A 17915-nucleotide genomic window follows, 5' to 3' on the forward strand; every position below is an offset into this window, starting at 1 on the left:
CTGTAGTAAGCCTAAATAATTGCTTTTTATATTAAAAATAAAAAATCCCAGTTGTTTTAAATCTATTATGTGTAATATCCTTTATTATCATCATTCCTCTGTCTATGCTCTGCTATACAGGGTGCTCGGGCAAAGCTGAACCATCTCTTCTCAGACCCCAGCCAGTTCTGGGAGAACACTGTGCAGATGTTCTGCAGCAGTCAGCAATTCATTTTATTGATCTAGTGTAAGTTAGACCAGGGGTTGGAAACGTGGAGCACTCCAGCTGCTTTGGAACTACACACCCCAACATTTCCTGCCACAGTTTTGCCATTAGGGCATCCTGGGATGTTTATATTTACTCCCACAGTTGCTGGAGTGCCCCACACTTCCTACCCCTGAGTTAGACAATGCAAGGTCTCGTTGCTACCTATATTTGCACATTGTAAGTAAATAACCCATAAATGCATCTAAGAGGAAAAATAGATTTATCCCACATTCTAGCCCCAGTAGATTTTGCTGGCCCCTGTCAACATAGCTCCACGATAGGAATGCTAAGGTAAATTTACAGCAGGGAACGTCTGAGTATTTTCCATCCCAACACGTGGACTTTTGCCTTTAAAAAAAACATTGCAGTTTTATATCCTGGTGTGAAAATTGCAAAAAAATCAGTTGATTTATAAAAGAAAAAAAAGCTCAATAAACTTATTTATCTGAGATCCATGGATTTGGGGTTTCCTGATGCCTCCTAACAGGCTTTGCAGAAACTCCAGCTTTCTTGCAAGGGCAGGCAATGATCAGGCTGGTCAGGAACCTACTTTCATTAAATAAAGGGGGAGGGGAAATGAAATGAAAAGGGGGAGAGGCTTTGATAACTGCAACCAGACCCGTCCAAGCAGGAGAGGAGTCATGTTGTCTTCTAGAGTGTAGAGGAGCAGCAACTGAATTGTCCTTGTAGATAAATGTAGGGCTCATCTGCGTGGTTGTTTACTTATATAAGACTACACTGGCAGGAAGCAAGCGCCGTAAGCCGGTGGAATAAATATCTGGAGGAAAACAGGGACAGCGCGTGTGAAGAGGGAGAGAGCCTGAGTGACGCTGGCCAAGATGTGTTACTTTCTCGAGAGGAAAATCCATCAACTATCAGGTCAGAATCTCTTAACTAAGTGAAACAAAGAACCTTTCAGTGTAATAATATAAAGCAGATGCTGAATAGGGTATCCGGTCTCTAGGTCGACAGTAACTAGGTCGACCACTATTGATAGATGGTAACTAGGTCGACAGGGTTTCTAGGTCGACAGGTCAAAGGGTCGACATGAGTTCACTTTTTTTTTAAACTTTTTCATACTTAACAATCCACATGGTCTACGATTGGGAATAGTAACCTGTGCCGATTGCAGCAGTAGCGGAGCGAGGCACCGTTATGCGAGGGGACACGGTGCACTAATTGGGGTTCCCGATCACTGTATGGAGAAAAGGACACAAAAAAACCATTAAAAAATAAGAATTTACTTACCGATAATTCTATTTCTCGTAGTCCGTAGTGGATGGTGGGGACTCCGTCAGGACCATGGGGTTTAGCGGCTCCGCAGGAGACAGGGCACAATAATAAAAGCTTTAGGATCAGGTGGTGTGCACTGGCTCCTCCCCCTATGACCCTCCTCCAAGCCTCAGTTAGGATACTGTGCCCGGACGAGCGTGCATAATAAGGAAGGATATTGAATCCCGGGTAAGACTCATACCAGCCACGCCAATCACACCGTACAACCTGTGATCTGAACCCAGTTAACAGTATGATAACAACGAAGGAGCCTCTGAAAAGATGGCTCACAACAAGAATAACCCGATTTTTGTAACAATAACTATGTACAAGTATTGCAGACAATCCGCACTTGGGATGGGCGCCCAGCATCCACTACGGACTACGAGAAATAGAATTATCGGTAAGTAAATTCTTATTTTCTCTAACGTCCTAAGTGGATGCTTCGGACTCCGTCAGGACCATGGGGATTATACCAAAGCTCCCAAACGGGCGGGAGAGTGCGGATGACTCTGCAGCACCGAATGAGAGAACTCCAGGTCCTCCTCAGTCAGGGTGTGCCCCTGACCAAGTAGCAGCTCGGCAAAGTTGTAAAGCCGAGACCCCTCGGGCAGCCGCCCAAGATGAGCCCACTTCCTTGTGGAATGGGCTTTTACTGATTTTGGCTGTGGCAAGTCTGCCACAGAATGTGCAAGCTGAATTGTACTACAAATCCAGCGAGCAATCGTCTGCTTAGAAGCAGGAACACCCATCTTGTTGGGTGCATACAGGCTAAACAGCGAGTCAGATTTTCTGACTCCAGTCGTCCTGGAAACATATATTTTCAGGGCCCTGACAACGTCAAGTAACTTGGAGTCCTCCAAGTCCCTAGTAGCCGCAGGTACCACAATAGGTTGGTTCATGTGAAAAACAGAAAACACCTTAAGGAGAAATTGAGGACGAGTCCTCAATTCTGCCCTGTCAGAATGAAAAATTAAGTAAGGGCTTTTATATGATAAAGCCGCCCATTCTGACACACGCCTGGCTGAAGCCAGGGCTAATAGAATCTTCACCTTCCATGTGAAATATTTTAATTCCACAGTGGTGAGTGGATCAAACCAATGTGACTTTAGGAAACTCAAAACAACATTGAGATCCCAAGGTGCCACTGGGGGCACAAAAGGAGGCTGTATATGCAGTACCCCTTTTACAAACGTCTGAACTTCAGGCACTGAAGCCAGTTCTTTCTGGAAGAAATTCGACAGGGTCGAAATTTGAACCTTAATGGACCCTAATTTTAGGCCCATAGACAGTCCTGTTTTCAGGAAATGTAGGAAACGACCCAGTTGGAATTCCTCTGTAGGGACCTTCTTGGCCTCACACCACGCAACATATTTTCGCCAAATGCGGTGAAAATGTTTTGCGGTTACATCCTTCCTGGCTTCGACCAGGGTAGGGATGACTTCATCTGGAATGCCCTTTCAGGATCCGGCGTTCAACTGCCATGCCGTCAAACGCAGCCGCGGTAAGTCTTGGAACAGACAAGGCCCCTGCTGGAGCAGGTCCTCTCTTAAAGGTAGAGGCCACGGTTCTTCCGTGAGCATCTCTTGAAGTTCCGGGTACCAAGTCCTTCTTGACCCATCCGGAATCACGAGTATCGTTCTTACTCATCTCCTTCTTATGATTCTCAGTACATTTGGTATGAGATGCATAGGAGGGAACACATACCCTGACTGGTACACCCACAGTGTTACCAGAGCGTCCACCGCTATTGCCTGAGGGTCCCTTGACCTGGCGCAATATCTGTCTAGTTTTTTGTTCAGGCGGGACGCCATCATGTCCACCTTTGGTTTTTCCCAACGGTTTACAATCATGTGGAAGACTTCCCGCTGAAGTCCCCACTCTCCCGGGTGGAGGTTATGCCTGCTGAGGAAGTCTGCTTCCCAGTTTTCCACTCCCGGAATTAACACTGCTGAGAGTGTTATCACATGATTTTTCGCCCAGCGAAGAATCCTTGCAGTTTCTGCCATTTCCCTCCTGCTTCATGTGCCGCCCTGTCTGTTTACGTGGGCGACTGCCGTGATGTTGTCCCACTGGATCAATACCGGCTGACCTTGAAGCAGAGGTCTTGCTAAGCTTAGAGCCTTGTAAATTGCCCTTAGCTCCAGTATATTTATGTGGAGAGAAGTCTCCAGACTTGATCACACTCCCTGGAAATTTTTTTTTTTTCCTTGTGTGACTGCTCCCCAGCCACTCAGGCTGGCATCCGTGGTCACCAGGACCCAGTCCTGAATGTCGAATCTGCGGCCCTTTCATAGATGAGCACTCTGCAGCCACCGCAGAAGAAAACACCCTTGTCCTTGGAGACAGGGTTATCCGCTGATGCATCTGAAGATGCGATCCGGACCATTTTCCCAGCAGATTCCACTGAAAGGTTCTTGCGTGAAATCTACCGAATGGGATCGCTTTGTAAGAAACCACCATTTTTCACAGGACCCTTGTGCAATGATGCACTGATACTTTTCCTGGTTTTAGGAGGTTCCTGACTAGCTCGGATAACTCCCTGGCCTTCTTCTCCGGGAGAAAACATCCTTTTCTGGACTGTGTCCAGAATCATTCCTAGGAACATTAGACGTGTCGTCGGAAAAAGCTGCGATTTTGGAATATTTAGAATCCACTCGTGCTGTCGTAGAACTACTTGAGATAGTGCTACTCCGACCGCCAACTGTTCTCTGGACCTTGCCCTTATCCGGAAAGCGTCCATATTTCTTTTAGGAAGAATCATCATTTCGGCCATTACCATGGTAAAGACCCGGGGTGCCGTGGACAATCCAAACGGCAGCGTCTGAACTGATAGTGACAGTTCTGTACCACGAACCTGAGATACCCTTGGTAAGAAGGGCAAAATTTGGACATGTAGGTAAGCGTCCCTGATATCCAGTGACACCATATCGTCCTGGTTCGCTATCACTGCTCTGAGTGACTCCATCTTGATTTGAACCCTTGTATGTAATTGTTCAAATCTTTTAGATCTCACCGAGCCGTTTGGCTTCAGTACCACAATATAGTGTGGAATAATACCCCTTCCCTTGTTGTAGGAGGGGTACTTTGATTATCACCTGCTGGGAATACAGCCTGTGAATTTTTTCCCAATACTGCCTCCCTGTCGGAGGGAGACGTTGGTAAAGCAGACTTCAGGAACTTGTGAGGGGAAGACGTCTCGAATTTCCAATGTACACCTGGGATACTACGTGTAGGATCCAGGAGTCCACTTGCGAGTGAGCCCACTGCGTGCTGAAACTCTTGAGATGACCCCCCACCGCACCTGAGTCCGCTTGTATGGCCCCAGCGTCATGCTGCGGACTTGGCAGAAGCTGTGGAGGACTTCTGTTCCTGGGAATGGGCTGCCTGCTGCAGTCTTCTTCCCTTTCCTCTAACCCTGGGCAGATATGACTGGCCTTTTGCCCGCCTGCCTTTATGGGTACGAAAGGACTGAGACTGAAAAGACTGTGTCCTTTTCTGCTGAGATGTGACTTGGGGTAACAAAAGTGGATTTTCCAGCTGTTGCCATGGCCACCAGGTCCAATGGACCGCCCCTTTATACGGCAATACTTCCATGTGCCGTCTGGAATCTGCATCACCTGACCACTGTCGTGTCTATAAACATCGTCTGGCAGATATGGACATCACATCTACTCTTGATGCCAGAATGCAAATATCCCTCTGCGCATCTCGCATATATAGAAATGCATCCTTAAAATGCTCTATAGTCAATAAAATATTGTTCCTGTCAAGGGTATCAATATTTTCAGTCAGGAAATCCGACCAAGCCCCCCCAGCGCTGCACATCCAGGCTGAGGCGATTGCTGGTCGTAGTATAACACCAGTATGTGTGTATATACTTTTTAGGATATTTTTCAGCTTCCTATCAGCTGGCTCCTTGAGGGCGGCCGTATCTGGAGACGGTAACGCCACTTGTTTTTATAAGCGTGTGAGCGCCTTATCCACCCTAAGGTGTGTTTCCCAACTCGCCCTCACTTCTGGCGGGAAAGGGTATACCTCCAATAATTTTCTATCGGAGGAAACCCACGTATCATCACACACTTTAATTTATCTGATTCAGGAAAAACTACAAGTAGATTATTCCCACCCTACATAATACCCATATTTGTGGTACTTGTAGTATCAGAAATATATAACACCTCCTTCATTGCCCTTAACATGTAACGTGTGGCCCTAAAGGAAAATACGTTTGTTTCTTCACCGTCGACACTGAAGTCAGTGTCTGTGTCTGTGTCGACCAACTGAGGTAAATGGGCGTTTTTACAAGCCCCTGACGGTGTCTGAGACGCCTGGACAGGTACTAATTTGTTTGCCGGCCGTCTCATGTCGTCAACCGACCTTGCATCGTGTTGACATTATCACGTAATTCCTAAATAAGCCATCTATTCCGGTGTCGACTCCCTAGAGAGTGACATCACCAATACAGGCAATTTGCTCCGCCTCCTCACCAACATCGTCCTCCTACATGTCGACACACACGTACCGACACACAGCACACACACAGGGAATGCTCTGATAGAGGACAGGACCCCACTAGCCCTTTGGGGAGACAGAGGGAGAGTTTGCCAGCACACACCAAAAACGCTATAATTATACAGGGACAACCCCTTATACAAGTGTTTTCCCTTATAGCATTTTTATATATGTAATCATATCGCCAAATAAGTGCCCCCCCTCTCTGTTTTAACCCTGTTTCTGTAGTGCAGTGCAGGGGAGAGCCTGGGAGCCTTCCTCACAGCAGAGCTGAGCAGGAAAATGGCGCCGTGTGCTGAGGAGAATAGGCCCCGCCCCCTTTTCGGCGGGCTCTTCTCCCGGAGTTTGTGATATCTGGCAGGGGTTAAATACATCCATATAGCCTCAAGGGCTATATGTGATGTATTTTAGCCATAAAAAGGTATTATACATTGCTGCCCAGGGCGCCCCCCCAGCGCCCTGCACCCTCAGTGACAGTTGGTGACTGTTGGTGAAGTGTGCTGACAACAATGGCGCACAGCTGCAGTGCTGTGCGCTACCTTATGAAGACTGAAAGTCTTCTGCCGCCTGTTTCTGGACCTCTGGACCTCTTCAACTTCGGCATCTGCAAGGGGGGTCGGCGGCACGGCTCCGGGACGAACCCCAGGGTGAGACCTGTGTTCCGACTCCCTCTGGAGCTAATGGTGTCCAGTAGCCTAAGAAGCAAATCCATCCTGCACACAGGTGAGTTTACTTCTCTCCCCTAAGTCCCTCGTAGCAGTGAGCCTGTTGCCAGCAGGTCTCACTGAAAGAAAAAAACCTAACTTAAACTTTTATTCTAAGCAGCTCAGGAGAGCCACCTAGATTGCACCCTTCTCGGCCGGGCACAAAAATCTAACTGAGGCTTGGAGGAGGGTCATAGGGGGAGGAGCCAGTGCACACCACCTGATCCTAAAGCTTTTATTATTGTGCCCTGTCTCCTGCGGAGCCGCTAAACCCCATGGTCCTGACGGAGTCCCCAGCATCCACTTAGGACGTTAGAGAAAACTCATGTCGACCTGTCTACTTAGAAACCCTGTCGACCTAGTTACTGTCGACCAGTAGTGGTCGGCCTAGACACTGGCGACCTAGTTACGGTCAACCCTCCATACCACACCCGCTGAATAGGACATAAGCTACTGAATCATAGCAGCTGGGGACGGGTAACATGGACTCGGATTCAGAATTGCATGCAAGTTGTCCTCAGATGCTGCTGCATTGCGAGTTTGGAAGCAAGTACATGTCTTCTGCTGTATTCAAAGCTGGCGATGATCATGGACGACACTAAGACCCTGATTCTGAGTCGATATTGGATGCAGTTATGCATGCATCCAGAGTCCGTACACACATTAGTCGCATAAGCAATTATGATGCGTGGTCTCAGAAATGTGGTGATAATGTGCTGGCCGGTGAGGTGGATATAAGGTGCAGGGAGTGTTGCGGCATGTCACTGAAGTGGTTGCGAACAAAGGCGCATAATTGCTCACATTGGAGGCCATACGCAGTCAGAGAATTTGCATCTAGCATGACGGAAGTTGTGGGGATGATGGAAGTTTCGATTGTGCGACCTATTTGAGCCTCTAAAGATGCTGTACACCAGTCAAAGGGCATGTAGTGGCATCTGCAGAAGTCCTAGAAGCAAGACTGGTAAAGGACGCACACAAAGACGCTGCAGCGTCGGACACACTGTCCCTATCCATGCGCTTCTTCCAATAGTTGTCATTGCTATCAGTGTGCCTTTGCACCAGCCCTATATTTTGGGGAAGAGATCTGACTGAAATCAGATAGATCTCTGCATATGCTCAATTCTGCATGGCCCGTATCTCCACCACGGAACAAAGTCCTAGGTGCGAACCCCTAGTTGTCGCCTTGTTACACCCAGTGTAGTTGTAAGATCTATCTGCAGAACAGGCTTGCGTGCAACACTGAGTGAGTCCCAGTGTGTGTTACTTTTTTTATTTTATTTTGCTGCTTATTTTAATACTTTTTTCTGAATTGCATTTAAAACCACTTTTTCTTATTTTATTTATTTATTTGTTGTTGTTGTAAATTTTTGCTGTTACCTGAGGATTGTGTATTGCGGTATGTTGCAATTCGGGACCTGTCAGTAGATGGCGTTTGAGACTAGACACACCTGATGACATTAGCTATCTGCAGTGTGAATGTTTTCTACCATCGTTGTGGTGAAGCATGAAATTGTACTTATTGGACAACTTGTACTATTTTATCATTTTAGGAAACGTAAAACGAGTTTACAGTACGGCTGTGGTTTCGAAAGTCCGCATGGCGAAGGAGTGGATGCAAACAGGTCAAAGAAAAACAGGATCTGTGAGGTTTGTGTCGACAAGCAGGATATTTCTAAAACAGCCAAGAGACGCTCTACACTTCTTAGGGGCTGATGAGTATGAAGCGCAGCAAAGAGAAGTAAATGGAACAAACCCTACTGCAATGCAAGGGGTGCAAATACATTTATTTATATATTCATTATTTCTCTGACGTCCTAGTGGATGCTGGGAACTCCGTAAGGACCATGGGGAATAGACGGCTCCGCAGGAGACTGGGCACATCTAAAGAAAGATTTAGGACTATCTGGTGTGCACTGGCTCCTCCCCCTATGACCCTCCTCCAAGCCTCAGTTAGATTTCTGTGCCCGGCTGAGCTGGATGCACACTAGGGGCTCTCCTGAGCTCCTAGAAAGAAAGTATAATTTAGGTTTTTTATTTTACAGTGAGACCTGCTGGCAACAGGCTCACTGCACCGAGGGACTAAGGGGAGAAGAAGCGAACCTACCTAAGTGGTGGTAGCTTGGGCTTCTTAGGCTACTGGACACCATTAGCTCCAGAGAGATCGCACACAGGACCCGACCTCGTCGTCCGTTCCCGGAGCCGCGCCGCCGCCCCCCTTACAGAGCCAGAAGCAAGAAGGTCCGGAAAATCGTCGGCTGAAGACTTCTGTCTTCTCCAAGGTAGCGCACAGCACTGCAGCTGTGCGCCATTGCTCCTCATGCACACCACACACTTCGGTCACTGATGGGTGCAGGGCGCTGGGGGGGGGGGGGGCGCCCTGAGCAGCAATAAATAACACCTTGGCTGGCAAACTGACACCATATATAGCCCAAGAGGCTATATAGGTGTATATTAACCCCTGCCAGAAATATTAAAATAGCGGGAGAAAGCCCGCCGAAAAAGGGGCGGAGCCATCTCCCTCAGCACACTGGCGCCATTTTCCCTCACAGCTTCGCTGGAAGGATCGCTCCCTGGCTCTCCCCTGCAGTCCTGCACTACAGAAAGGGTAAAAAAGAGAGGGGGGGCACAAATTTAGGCGCAGTATAATATATATATGCAGCTATATGGGGAAAACACTCTTTATAGGTGATATCCCTGTGGTATATAGCGCTCTGGTGTGTGCTGGCATACTCTCCCTCTGTCTCCCCAATGGGCTTTGTGGGGTCCTGTCCTCTGTCAGAGCATTCCCTGTGTGTGTGCTGTGTGTCGGTACCGCTGTGTCGACATGTATGATGAGGAAAATGATGTGGAGGCAGAGCAAATGCCTGTAAATGTGTTGTCGCCCCCTGAGGGGTCGACACCTGTGTGGATGGACTTATGGAAGGAATTACGTGACAGTGTCAGCTCCTTACATAAAAGGTTTGACGACATAGGACAGCCGGCTACTCAGCTTGTGACTGTTCCAGCGTCTCAAATGTCATCAGGGGCTTTAAAACGCCCGCTACCTCAGATGACAGACACAAATGTCGAAACTGATACCGACTCCAGTGTCGACGACGATGAGACTAGTGTACCCTCCAATAGGTCCACCCGTTAAATGATTGAGGCAATGAAAAATGTATTACACATTTCTCTGACGTCCTAAGTGGATGCTGGGGACTCCGTCAGGACCATGGGGATTAGCGGCTCCGCAGGAGACAGGGCACAAAAGTAAAAGCTTTAGGATCAGGTGGTGTGCACTGGCTCCTCCCTCTATGACCCTCCTCCAAGCCTCAGTTAGATTTTTGTGCCCGGCCGAGAAGGGTGCAATCTAGGTGGCTCTCCTAAAGAGCTGCTTAGAGTAAAAGTTTGTTAGGTTTTTTATTTTCAGTGAGTCCTGCTGGCAACAGGCTCACTGCTACGAGGGACTTAGGGGAGAGAAGTGAACTCACCTGCGTGCAGGATGGATTGGCTTCTTAGGCTACTGGACACCATTAGCTCCAGAGGGAGTCGGAACACAGGTCTCACCCTGGGGTTCGTCCCGGAGCCGCGCCGCCGACCCCCCTTGCAGATGCCGAAAAGTGAAGGTCCAGAAACGGCGGCAGAAGACTCTTCAGTCTTCATAAGGTAGCGCACAGCACTGCAGCTGTGCGCCATTGTTGTCAGCACACTTCATAGCAGCGGTCACTGAGGGTGCAGGGCGCTGGTGGGGGGCGCCCTGGGCAGCAATGATAGTACCTTATTCTGGCTAAAAATACATCACATATAGCCCCTGGGGGCTATATGGATGTATTTAACCCCTGCCAGGTCTCAGAAAAACGGGAGAAGAAGCCCGCCGAAAGGGGGGCGGGGCCTATTCTCCTCAGCACACAGCGCCATTTTCCCTCACAGAAATGCTGGTGGGAAGGCTCCCAGGCTCTCCCCTGCACTGCACTACAGAAACAGGGTTAAAACAGAGAGGGGGGGCACTTATTTGGCGATATGTATATATATATTAAAATGCTATAAGGGAAAAACACTTATATAAAGGTTGTCCCTGTATAATTATAGCGTTTTTGGTGTGTGCTGGCAAACTCTCCCTCTGTCTCCCCAAAGGGCTAGTGGGGTCCTGTCCTCTATCAGAGCATTCCCTGTGTGTGTGCTGTGTCGGTACGTGTGTGTCGACATGTATGAGGACGATGTTGGTGAGGAGGCGGAGCAATTGCCTGAAATGGTGATGTCACTCTCTACGGAGTCGACACCGGAATGGATGGCTTATTTAAGGAATTACGTGATAATGTCAACACGCTGCAAGGTCGGTTGACGACATGAGACGGCCGGCAAACAAATTAGTACCTGTCCAGGCGTCTCAAACACCGTCAGGGGCTGTAAAACGCTCATTTACCTCAGTCGGTCGACACAGACACAGACACGGACACTGACTCCAGTGTCGACGGTGAAGAAACAAACGTATTTTCCTTTAGGGCCACACGTTACATGTTAAGGGCAATGAAGGAGGTGTTCCATATTTCTGATACTACAAGTACCACAAGAAGGGTATTATGTGGGGTGTGAAAAAACTACCTGTAGTTTTTCCTGAATTAGATAAATTAAATGAAGTGTGTGATGATGCGTGGGTTTCCCCCGATAGAAAATTATTGGCGGTATACCCTTTCCCGCCAGAAGTTAGGGCGCGTTGGGAAACACCCTTTAGGGTGGATAAGGCGCTCACACGCTTATCAAAACAAGTGGCGGTACCGTCTCCAGATAGGGCCGCCCTCAAGGAGCCAGCTGAGAGGCTGGAAAATATCCTAAAAAGGTATATACACACATACTGGTGTTATACTGCGACCAGCGATCGCCTCAGCCTGGATGTGCAGCGCTGGGGTGGCTTGGTCGGATTCCCTGACTGAAAATATTGATACCCTTGACAGGGACAGTATTTTATTGACTATAGAGCATTTAAAGGATGCATTTCTATATATGCGAGATGCACAGAGGGATATTTGCACTCTGGCATCAAGAGTAAGTGCGATGTCCATATCTGCCAGAAGATGTTTATGGACACGACAGTGGTCAGGTGATGCAGATTCCAAACGGCACATGGAAGTATTGCCGTATAAAGGGGAGGAGTTATTTGGGGTCGGTCCATCGGACCTGGTGGCCTCGGCAACAGCTGGAAAATCCACCTTTTTTACCCCAAATCACATCTCAGCAGAAAAAGACACCGTCTTTTCAGCCTCAGTCCTTTCGTCCCCATAAGGGCAAGCGGGCAAAAGGCCAGTCATATCTGCCCAGGGATAGAGGAAAGGGAAGAAGACTGCAGCAGGCAGCCCATTCCCAGGAACAGAAGCCCTCCACAGCTTCTGCCAAGTCCTCAGCATGACGCTGGGGCCGTACAAGCGGACTCAAGTGCGGTGGGGGGTCGTCTCAAGAGTTTCAGCGCGTAGTGGGCTCACTCGCAAGTGGACCCCTGGATCCTACAAGTAGTATCCCAGGGGTACAGACTGGAGATTCGAGACGTCTCCCCCTCGCAGGCTCCTGATGTCTGCTTTACCAACGTCTTCCTCCGACAGGGAGGCAGTATTGGAAACAATTCACAAGCTGTATTCCCAGCAGGTGATAATCAAAGTACCCCTCCTACAACAAGGAAAGGGGTATTATTCCACACTATATTGTGGTACTGAAGCCAGACGGCTCGGTGAGACCTATTCTAAATGGGAAATCTTTGAACACTTACATACAAAGGTTCAAATCAAGATGGAGTCACTCAGAGCAGTGATAGCGAACCAGGAAGAAGGGGACTATATGGTGTCCCTGGACATCAAGGATGCTTACCTCCATGTCCCAAATTGCCCTTCTCACCAAGGGTACCTCAGGTTCGTGGTACGGAACTGTCACTATCAGTTTCAGACGCTGCCGTTTGGATTGTCCACGGCACCCCGGGTCTTTACCAAAGTAATGGCCGAAATGATGATTCTTCTTCAAAGAAAAGGCGTCTTAATTATCCCTTACTTGGACGATCTCCTGATAAGGGCAAGGTCCAGAGAACAGTTGGAAGTCGGAGTAGCACTATCTCAAGTAGTTCTACGACAGCACGGGTGGATTCTAAATATCCAAAATCGCAGCCGTTTCCGACGACACGTCTGCTGTTCCTAGGGATGGTTCTGGACACAGTCCAGAAAAAGGTGTTTCTCCCGGAGGAGAAAGCCAGGGAGTTATCCGAGCTAGTCAGGAACCTCCTAAAACCAGGAAAAGTGTCAGTGCATCATTGCACAAGAGTCCTGGGAAAAATGGTGGCTTATTACGAAGCGATTCCATTCGGCAGATTCCACGCAAGAACTTTTCAGTGGGATCTGCTGGACAAATTGTCCGGATCGCATTTTCAGATGCATCAGCGGATAACCCTATCTCCAAGGACAAGGGTGTCTCTCCTGTGGTGGTTACAGAGTGCTCATCTTCTAGAGGGCCGCAGATTCGGCATTCAGGATTGGATGCTGGTGACCACGGAGGCCAGCCTGAGAGGCTGGGGAGCAGTCACACAGGGAAAAAATTTCCAGGGAGTGTGATCAAGTCTGGAGATTTTTCTCCACATAAATATACTGGAGCTAGGGGCAATTTACAATGCTCTAAGCTTAGCAAGACCTCTGCTTCAAGGTCAGCCGGTATTGATCCAGTGGGACAACATCACGGCAGTCGCCCACGTAAACAGACAGGGCGGCACAAGAAGCAGGAGGGCAATGGCAGAAACTGCAAGGATTTTTCGCTGGGCGGAAAATCATGTGATAGCACTGTCAGCAGTGTTCATTCCGGGAGTGGACAACTGGAAAGCAGACTTCCTCAGCAGGCACAACCTCCACCCGGGAGAGTGGGGACTTCATCGGGAAGTCTTCCACATGATTGTGAACCGTTGGAAAAGACCAAAGGTGGACATGATGGCGTCCCGCCTGAACAAAAAACTGGACAAGTATTGCGCCAGGTCAAAAGACCCTCAGGCAATAGCTGTGGACGTTCTGGTAACACCGTGGGTGTACCAGTCGGTGTATGTCTTCCCTCCTCTGCTTCTCATACCCAAGGTATTGAGAATTATAAGACGTAGAGGAGTAAGAACTATACTCGTGGCTCCGGATTGGCCAAGAAGGACTTGGTACCCGGAACTTCAAGAGATGCTCACAGAGGACTCATGGCCTCTGCCGCTAAGAAGGGACTTGCTTCAGCAGGTACCAGGTCTGTTCCAAGACTTACCGCGGCTGCATTTGACGGCATGGCGGTTGAACGCCGGATCCTAAGGGAAAAAGGCATTCCGGAAGAGGTCATTCCTACCCTGGTCAAAGCCAGGAAGGAGGTGACCGCACAACATTATCACCACATGTGGCGAAAATATGTTGCGTGGTGTGAGGCCAGGAAGGCCCCATGAAGAAATTTCAACTCGGTCGTTTCCTGCATTTCCTGCAAACAGGAGTGTCTATGGGCCTCAAATTGGGGTCCATTAAGGTTCAAATTTCGGCCCTGTCGATTTTCTTCCAGAAAGAATTGGCTTCAGTCCCTGAAGTCCAGAAGTTTGTCAAGGGAGTACTGCATATACAACCCCCTTTTGTGCCTCCAGTGGCACTGTGGGATCTCAACGTAGTTCTGGGATTCCTAAAATCACATTGGTTTAAACCGCTCAAATCTGTGGATTTGAAATATCTCACATGGAAAGTGACCATGCTGTTGGCCCTGGCCTCGGCCAGGCGAGTGTCAGAATTGGCGGCGTTTGTCTCAAAAAAGCCCATATCTGATTGTCCATTCGGACAGGGCAGAGCTGCGGACTCATCCCCAGTTTCTCCCTAAGGTGGTGTCAGTGTTTCACCCGAACCAGCTTATTGTGGTACCTGCGGCTACTAGGGACTTGGAGGACTCCAAGTTGCTAGATGTTGTCAGGGCCCTGAAAATATAGTTTCCAGGACGGCTGGAGTCAGGAAAACTGACTTGCTGTTATCCTGTATGCACCCAACAAACTGGGTGCTCTTGCTTCTAAGCAGACGATTGCTAGTTGGATGTGTAGTACAATTCAGCTTGCACATTCTGTGGCAGGCCTGCCACAGCCAAAATATGTAAATGCCCATTCCACAAGGAAGGTGGGCTCATCTTGGGCGGCTGCCCGAGGGGTCTCGGCTTTACAACTTTGCCGAGCTGATACTTGGTCAGGGGCACACCCTGACTGAGGAGGACCTGGAGTTCTCTCATTCGGTGCTGCAGAGTCATCCGCACTCTCCCGCCCGTTTGGGAGCTTTGGTATAATCCCCATGGTCCTGACGGAGTCCCCAGCATCCACTTAGGACGTCAGAGAAAATAAGAATTTACTTACCGATAATTCTATTTCTCGTAGTCCGTAGTGGATGCTGGGCGCCCATCCCAAGTGCGGATTGTCTGCAATACTTGTACATAGTTATTGTTACAAAAATCGGGTTATTATTGTTGTGAGCCATCTTTTCAGATGCTCCGCTGTTATCATGCTGTTAACTGGGTTCAGATCACAGGTTGTACAGTGTGATTGGTGTGGCTGGTATGAGTCTTACCCGGGATTCAAAATCCTTCCTTATTGTGTACGCTCGTCCGGGCACAGTATCCTAACTGAGGCTTGGAGGAGGGTCATAGAGGGAGGAGCCAGTGCACACCACCTGATCCTAAAGCTTTTACTTTTGTGCCCTGTCTCCTGCGGAGCCGCTAATCCCCATGGTCCTGACGGAGTCCCCAGCATCCACTACGGACTACGAGAAATAGAATTATCGGTAAGTAAATTCTTATTTTCTGATAGTACCCCAGGTGCCACAAAAAAGGGTATTATGTTCGGTGAGAAAAAACTACCAGTAGTTTTTCCTGCATCTGAGGAATTAAATGAGGTGTGTGAGGAAGCCTGGACTTCCCCCGATAAGAAATTGATAATTTCTAAACGGTTATTGGCAGCGTACCCTTTCCCGCCAGAGGATAGGTCACGTTGGGAAACATCCCCTAGGGTAGATAAAGCGCTTACACGTTTATCAAAACAGGTGGCACTACCGTCTCCGGATACGGCAGCCCTAAAGGATCCTGCTGATAGAAGGCAGGAAGCTACCCTAAAAGCTATATATACACACACGGGCATTATATTGCGACCAGCGATTGCATCAGCATGGATGTGCAGTGCTGCTGCTGCGTGGTCAGATTCCCTGTCGGATAATATTGATACCCTGGATAGGGACAATATTTTGCTGAGGGGTGGAACTGTTGGGGATGGTCTTTCAGACCTCGTTTCCACAGCTACGGGCTGGGAAATCGACATTTTGCCACAGGCTACCCCACAGCAAAAGAAAGCACCGTATTATCAAGTACAGTCCTTTCGGCCCCATAAACACAAGAGGGCTTGAGGCGCATCCTTTCTGCCGAGAGGCAAAGGTAGAGGGATAAAGCTGCAGCATACAGCCAGTTCCCAAGAGCAAAAGTCCTCCCCCGCGTCCGGTAAGTCCACAGCATGACGCTGGGGCTTCACAGGCGGACCCGGGTACGGTGGGGGCCCGTCTCAGAAATTTCAGCACACAGTGGGCTCTCTCACAGGTGGATCCCTGGATCCTTCAAGTAGTATCTCAGGGGTACAGGCTGGAATTCGAGACGACCCCCCCCCCCCCCCCCGCCGTTTTCTAAAATCTGCCTTACCAGCAACTCCCTCTGTCAGGGAGGCAGTGTTGGTGGCTATCCAGAAACTGTATTCACAGCAAGTGTTTGTCAAGGTACCCCTCCTTCAGCAAGGAGAGGGTTACTATTCCACAATGTTTGTGGTACCGAAACGGACGGTTCGGTGAGGCCCATCTTAAATTTAAAATCCTTGAACACTTATATCAAAAGGTTCAAGTTCAAGATGGAATCGCTCAGGGCAGTTATTGCGAGCCTGGTCGAGGGGGATTACATGGTCGCCCTGGACATCAAGGATGCGTACCTACATGTCCCCATTTACCCCCCTCACCAGGAGTACCTCAGATTTGAGGTACAGGACTGTCACTATCAGTTCCAGACGCTGCCGTTTGGGTTATCCACGGCACCGAAGGTCTTTACCAAGGTAATGGCCGAAATGATGATACTCCTTCGCAAGAAGGGAGTTTTAATTATCCCGTACTTGGACGATCTCCTGATAAAGGCGAGGTCCAAGGAACAGTTGGTAGTGGGGGGTAGCACTTTCTCGGGAAGTGCTACAACAGCACGGCTGGATTCTCAATATTCCAAAGTCACAGCTGGTCCCGACGACACGTCTTCTGTTCCTGGGAATGATTCTGGACACAGACCAGAAAAAAGTGTTTCTTCCAGTGGAAAAAGCAGAGGAGTTGTCATCTCTAGTCAGAGACCTCCTAAAACCGGGACAGGTGTCGGTACATCAATGCACACGAGTCCTGGGAAAAATGGTAGCTTCGTACGAAGCAATTCCATTCGGAAGGTTCCACGCAAGGACTTTCCAGTGGGACCTGTTGGACAAATGGTCCGGGTCCCATCTCCAGATGCAACAGCGGATAACCCTGTCGCCAAGGACCAGGGTGTCGCTGCTGTGGTGGCTGCAGAGGGCTCATCTACTAGAGGGCCGCAGATTCGGAATACAGGACTGGGTCCTGGTGACCACGGATGCCAGCCTTCGGGGCTGGGGGGCAGTCACACAGAGAAGAAATTTCCAAGGACTGTGGTCAAATCAGGAGATTTCGCTTCACATAAATATTCTGGAGCTAAGGGCCATTTACAATGCCCTAAGCCAAGCAAGGCCCCTGCTTCAGAACCAGCCGGTACTGATCCAATCAGACAACATCACGGCGGTCGCCCATGTAAACAGACAGGGCGGCACAAGAAGCAGGAGGGCAATGGCAGAAGCCACAAGGATTCTCCGATAGGCGGAAAATCATGTATTAGCACTGACAGCAGTGTTCATTCCGGGAGTGGACAACTGGGAAGCAGACTTCCTCAGCAGGCACGACCTCCACCCGGGAGAATGGGGACTTCATCCAGAAGTCTTCCAAATACTGGTAAACCGGTGGGAAAGACCACAGGTGGAATTGCGCCAGGTCAAGGGACCCTCAGGCGATCGCTGTGGACGCTCTAGTAACACCGTGGGTGTACCAGTCGGTTTATGTGTTTCCTCCTCCTCTGCCTCTCATTCCCAAGGTAATACGAAGGCGAGGAGT

General features: G+C 49.1%; 1 protein-coding gene across 2 annotated transcripts in view; it reads left to right on the plus strand.

Annotated features, from left to right (window-relative positions):
- The window catches only part of MRNIP (MRN complex interacting protein), an 81709-nt gene that overhangs the window by 23424 nt on the left and 40370 nt on the right, over positions 1-17915 (plus strand). Inside the window, exons 5-7 of one of the 2 annotated variants that reach the window (XM_063928536.1) lie at positions 993-1126; positions 8289-8385; positions 8420-8476. In XM_063928536.1, coding sequence (XP_063784606.1) covers positions 993-1126; positions 8289-8385; positions 8420-8476 — 288 coding nt within the window. The remainder of the gene's footprint in view (positions 1-992; positions 1127-8288; positions 8386-8419; positions 8477-17915) is intronic. The other variant, XM_063928537.1, reaches the window with a different exon arrangement.

This window comes from Pseudophryne corroboree, chromosome 6 (genome assembly GCF_028390025.1).
Source record: "Pseudophryne corroboree isolate aPseCor3 chromosome 6, aPseCor3.hap2, whole genome shotgun sequence".
Lineage (NCBI taxonomy): Eukaryota > Metazoa > Chordata > Amphibia > Anura > Myobatrachidae > Pseudophryne > Pseudophryne corroboree.